This window comes from Aplysia californica, unplaced genomic scaffold, assembly GCF_000002075.1.
Source record: "Aplysia californica isolate F4 #8 unplaced genomic scaffold, AplCal3.0 scaffold02144, whole genome shotgun sequence".
Lineage (NCBI taxonomy): Eukaryota > Metazoa > Mollusca > Gastropoda > Aplysiida > Aplysiidae > Aplysia > Aplysia californica.
Genome location: NW_004799414.1, coordinates 5,001 through 10,359, shown reverse-complemented (window position 1 = coordinate 10,359; position 5,359 = coordinate 5,001). Strand labels below are relative to the sequence as shown.

The 5,359-nt window shown below is 42.9% G+C and overlaps 1 protein-coding gene across 1 annotated transcript; it reads right to left on the bottom strand.

Moving 5' to 3' along the window:
• Positions 1 to 1,187: 1,187 nt before the first annotated feature.
• LOC101864125 (probable serine/threonine-protein kinase CCRP1) lies at positions 1,188 to 2,178 on the bottom strand. The gene has a single exon (XM_013091112.2). It carries the CDS (start codon positions 2,176 to 2,178, stop codon positions 1,402 to 1,404), a length of 777 nt encoding a protein of 258 aa, XP_012946566.1. The 3' UTR covers positions 1,188 to 1,401.
• Positions 2,179 to 5,359: the final 3,181 nt, after the last annotated feature.

Below are 5,359 nucleotides of genomic sequence, written 5' to 3'. Positions count from 1 at the left end.
AGAATAATTAAGCAACTTTATTTGTTATCTTTGGCAGTACAAAATGTGCATAAAACGTTCATCGTATGTACATGTGAGCTGGTGAAATCAGGAAAGTATTTTTGCACCTACACAAGAACTTACGCGCTGGTGCCCTTCCACAAAAAATTATATGTTATATACATATTATACACAAAAATTCACAATTAAACGCATGAACACGTATCGTGTATGGCAGTAATTCAAATGACTTTATTTCTTCACTTTAACTGTACAAAATTTGCATAAAAGCCTTCCCTGTATGTACACATGAACTCGTTAAGTCAGGAAAGCGTATTTGCACCTATGCAAGAACTTACGCGTTGGTGCCTATACAAATATATATTACGTTTTATGCCCAGAACTCTGAAACCAGAAGGTCTATTTTAGAAAAGAGGAGTTTATTTGCTACAAAAAAAAGTAAACGAATGAACACATATCGTGTATGACAGTTAATTAAATAACTTTATTTCTTCACTTTAACTGTACAAAATGTGCATAAAAACGTTCCCTGTATGTACATGCGAACTCGTAAAAACTGGAACAAACTTTTGCAGCCACACCCTGTTATCTACCATCTCTCACAATGCACTCTGTCTTTGTGTCCGCCCCCTTCCAACACCTTCCCCTCCTCCCGTATCTTTCTCTCTCTCCCTCTCTCTCTCTCTCTCTCTCTCTCTCTCTCTCTCTCTCTCTCTCTCTCTCTCTCTGTCTCTCTTTCTCTTATGCTCTTTCTCACACACACACACACACACACACACACACACACACACACACACACACACACACACACATAGGCGCTCTAATACACACACACACATACTTTCTTTCTCCCCCATCCCCCAATCTCTCTCTCACCCATACACACACATAGACACACATACTTTTTTCTACCCACCTGTCTCTCTCTCGAACACACATACATTTTCTCCCCCCTCCCCTCTCGCAGCCACACACCTACACATTCTCTCACACACATACACACACACACATACACACTCATACACACACACAGACACAAACACACACACTTTCTGTCTCTCTCTCTCTCACACACGCGCACATACATACACACTTACTCTTCCCCCCCCCTTTCTCTCTCTCTCTCTCTCTCTCTCTCTCTCTCTCTCTCTCTCTCTCTCTCTCTCTCTCTCTCTCTCTCTCTCTCTCTCTCTCTCTCTCTCATTCTCTCTTAGTCCGATATACCAAAGCCCGAGGTCCATGGTGAAGAGACAGAGAACACAGGCATGTCCTGGTTGAAGCCAGCTGAGCCTTGTGGAGAATTCCGGTCAGGAAAAACGTTACCAGGAGATGGCCGCTCAGACTGACCCAACATCTGGAAGTTGTTGGAGAGAATGTCCAAGAATTGCTGAGTTGTACATTTCAAAGGTCTTTGTGAAGAGGCGGCCAAGTCGGAGCCAGGCTGGTTGTGACGTCTCCACTGTCAGGATATGCCGTTTGAGGAAGAAGGTAGCAGGATGTGGCCTGGGGGTGTGGGGGTGGTGGGGCAAGGAACTGGTTCCACACGGCCGCACTCTCTGGACGTTCCGTTACAGAAGAACCGTTGTCTGGAGATGACTGGTTCGCTTGAGCAGAGTCCGAAGAACTCTCGGAGCTCAGAGAACACACAGAGCCCTTCCTCACGCAACGTTCTGATGTATCCTCGTCCTTGAGAATCCCAGCAATCTCCCAAATGTGTGCTCGGAGTGTAGGGGTTAGAGTCAGAAGCCGCTGAAGACAGTGCGTGTGTTGTGGCTTGAGAAACCAACCGTTGTCCACTTCGTTCAGATAATCAATGTTGTCGCAAGGAGCAGTCCCGAAGAACAAAGCCCACAGCAAGATGCCCAGGGAGTAGTTGTCCATCTTGAAGGCGTTGTGAACTTGGCTGTCGTATAACTCTGGTGGCAGATAACCGTTGGTGCCTCCCCACCCGTTGGGCTTGTCTGTATCCTGGGGAATGACCTGAGAGTGACCGAAGTCACAGAGTTTGACCACGCCGGCTCTGTCTAGGAGAACGTTCCCTAGCTTGAGATCTCCGTGGATGATGCGCTGACCGTGTAAGTAGCACATGACGTCCGTGAGCTGACTTGTGTAGGATTGCGCCTCGGAGTAGGTCACGTCAAGCAGTCCACGGGAAAGATCTGTGGGATGATACCCCATCGCAATACCCAAATAGGACGGGCATTGAAAAGCAGCCAACACCCTGACGATGTTATGGTGCTCCAGGGATTGCAAGAAGGACAGCTCGTGTTTAAAGGAGGACCATTTCCACATCCTCGAGGTATGGTCATCATCCTCAAACAACAAGAACTTCTTCAGAACCCTTTTCACCTTCGGTTGTCGAGCTCTCGCCGCTACGATCACCTCCCAGTTGCCTCTGTCGGCCAGAAGTTCCATCTGAAATAGAAGAGAAAAGAGAAAGCAGGATTAGAGATATGAATGGAAGCTCAATGCGACTATAGTTGTAACAAGATAAAACATGAAATGGGTGAACGAACAAAATTATTTGAGTATATGAAACAAAAAGATAAACGAGATTTAAAAAAATAAGAGTAAGGGCCTTTGTTTACATTTCATGATAAATAAAAAAGACACATCAATACTTCTAAATACTATGTAAATACAAATTCATGAACTAGCCACATTTCTTAACGTCAATACCTAACATGTCTATGGTGTAGCAGTTAGCCGCGCAGTTATCCCACACATGATATCCGAGTTCAATTCCCTTGTGAGGAGAATATTTATCGAGAATCTCGGTCTTTCTGCTGGGATGGGATGTTGTATCCCTCTCAGCCTGGGTTCGTCGTGGCAGGCAGGGTCAGAAGCCCGTCTCCTAATAGATCTTAATTGTGTCCATAGCTGTATTAAAACGCCAACATTAAAAAAAATATAAGAAGCAACATTAATACGAGTACTGCATATTTCTTGTCTAACGGTATAGTGATTTTCATTAGTACATAAATCCTGCTTGAGTGTGGTAGTCGCTAAAACACTGGTCACCGGAGTCAGGAGCTCAGACTGAATCTAAACAAGAATTCCCCGAGATATCTTTGAGGTTGTTTGTTATCATGGGAGAGTTGTTACCCCCCCCCCCCCCCCTCTGTAACTCTAGGTTAGTCCTATCGGAGACGGTTGTGGACACTCTCTCTCTCACACACACACACACACACACACACACACACACACACACACACACACACACACACACACACACACACACACACACACATCTCAAGGTCATCAAACCAATTGGATGAACAAAAGTTGTGTTGAAAAAAGGGTAGCGCTCAAAATTATTTAATTAACAAAGCAACTGATATGTGTATGGTAAAGGCAGTCAGTTAACCAAGTCTTTTAGATTAAGTGTGTGTGAGTGTGTGTGTGTGTGTGTGTGTGTGTGTGTGTGTGTGTGTGTGTGTGTGTGTGTGTGTGTGTGTGTGTGTGTGTGTATGTGTGTGAGTATGATTGTGTATGTGTATGTGTGTTAGGGTTTTAAGCAGGGTTAGTATCAACTATATCCGTGGAAGTATCAGTGGGTTAATGTTATAGTTAGAAGTCTACTATACGTTGCAACCTTCACATACTCTGATATTTCTGTTTGATCTTCAACTATTGTTCATGAAAATCATTTCTGTGGACATTTACATATGTGAGGCAGCGTGGTGGAATCAGGCTCTCGTCAAAATAATAAAAGTGAAGAAACTTGCATTTTTCCGCAAGTTTGGGAATTTTTATCAAATTTTTGTTTTTTGGCTCAACACCCTTCATATCCATTAAAGAACTCATTTCTGTGTGGATTTTTCTGAAAAACGTTGATTAAAGGCACAAAAAAATGTACATTTTCAGTTAAAACAGGATCTTAAGGTAAGGAAATAACTAATCTTTGGCGTTCATTTTCTCACTAATTTTACCTCTGAAAACAGGTGACTCTCATCTCCTTCTATTGCAAATATCTTGACTTGCATTCAAGCTAAATGGGTACTTATTCCATCCAAATAAAGACAGGTGAACAAGCTTTAAGATGATACCAATAACTCTACATGCCCAAAAAATGACGAGAGCCTGATTCTGCCACGCTGCCTCACATATGTCGATTAACTGATTGTATAGAACAATTGATTGTGTTACATTCTGATTTCAACGAAATTCCGTTAGGAATAATAATAGCTTACTATATATTAGGTCCATTTATCAAGCCTGACTTACTTGAAACACATAATGAAGATAAGAAAAGTAAAAGTATTCCTTGACCACAAAATTTATTAGTGTGATATTGTTCTGATATGTAGAAGGGATAGAGCGAGAGAGAAAGAGAGGGGGAGAGAGGAGGTTGAGAGAGAGAAAGAGAGAGGGAGAGAGAAAGAAAGAGAAGGGGATATATATAGAGAGAGAGAGGGAGGGAGAGAGAGGGACAGAGAGGGAGAGAAAGAAGGAGAGCGAGATAGAGAAAGAAAGAGAGGGGGAGAGAGTGGGAGATAGAGAGGGGAGAGAGAGAGGGGGGGGGAGAGGTAGAGTGAGAGAAAGAGAAGGGGAAGGAGAGGGAGATAGAGAGAGAGGGGGAAGAAGAGAGTGAGATAAATAGAGAGATAGAGAAAGAGAGAGAGAGAGAAAGAGAGAGAGAGAGAAAGAGAGAGAGAAAGAGAGAGAGAGAGAGAGAGAGAGAGAGAGAGAGAGAGAGAGAGAGAGAGAGTTTGTCCTTCATGTTGAGGCAATTATTACATCTTTCAAAAAGTTCAAAAAGCATCGTCAATTCCAAACAACTTTTTATGCATACATTAGCAAAGAACTGTAACGCATTTTCTAATATCGTTATTAGCTTAATACTCAAAGTTTAATTAGTGAAACAAATTATTCAAAACACACACAAAAGTAAGAAAATGTCTAAGACAACGTACCTGTTCCATGTCCAAAATCTCCAACGCGTCTTTGTTCAGGACTCTGTACTTGGCTTCCTTCAACACCGGCATGGTTGCTGGATTGTAAACAGCAGCACAAAACGCCAGGGAAATCAACAAACAAGTAGATTTTTCGGAAACGTTTCTCAAGTCTTTGAATCTCACGAACAGCACAGAGCACAGTGCACTAACGAAAATACGTATGCCAGAAAGCAGAAAAAAGACAACTGATTCTGAAGTCCGGGATGTGCACTTTGGAAAACGTCGGCTATGCAGAACACAAGATCGCAATATCAAGAGCTGTAACCTCACTGAGAAGTGAAATCGAATAGGAAGAAAAAATTTCAGATCGGGCCCTTATATATGGAGGGGATACCATAGGCACCCTTAGTGGCCTTAGTTGCACACAGCCCAATCAAAAGGCTTTGAAAAATGTCAATGAG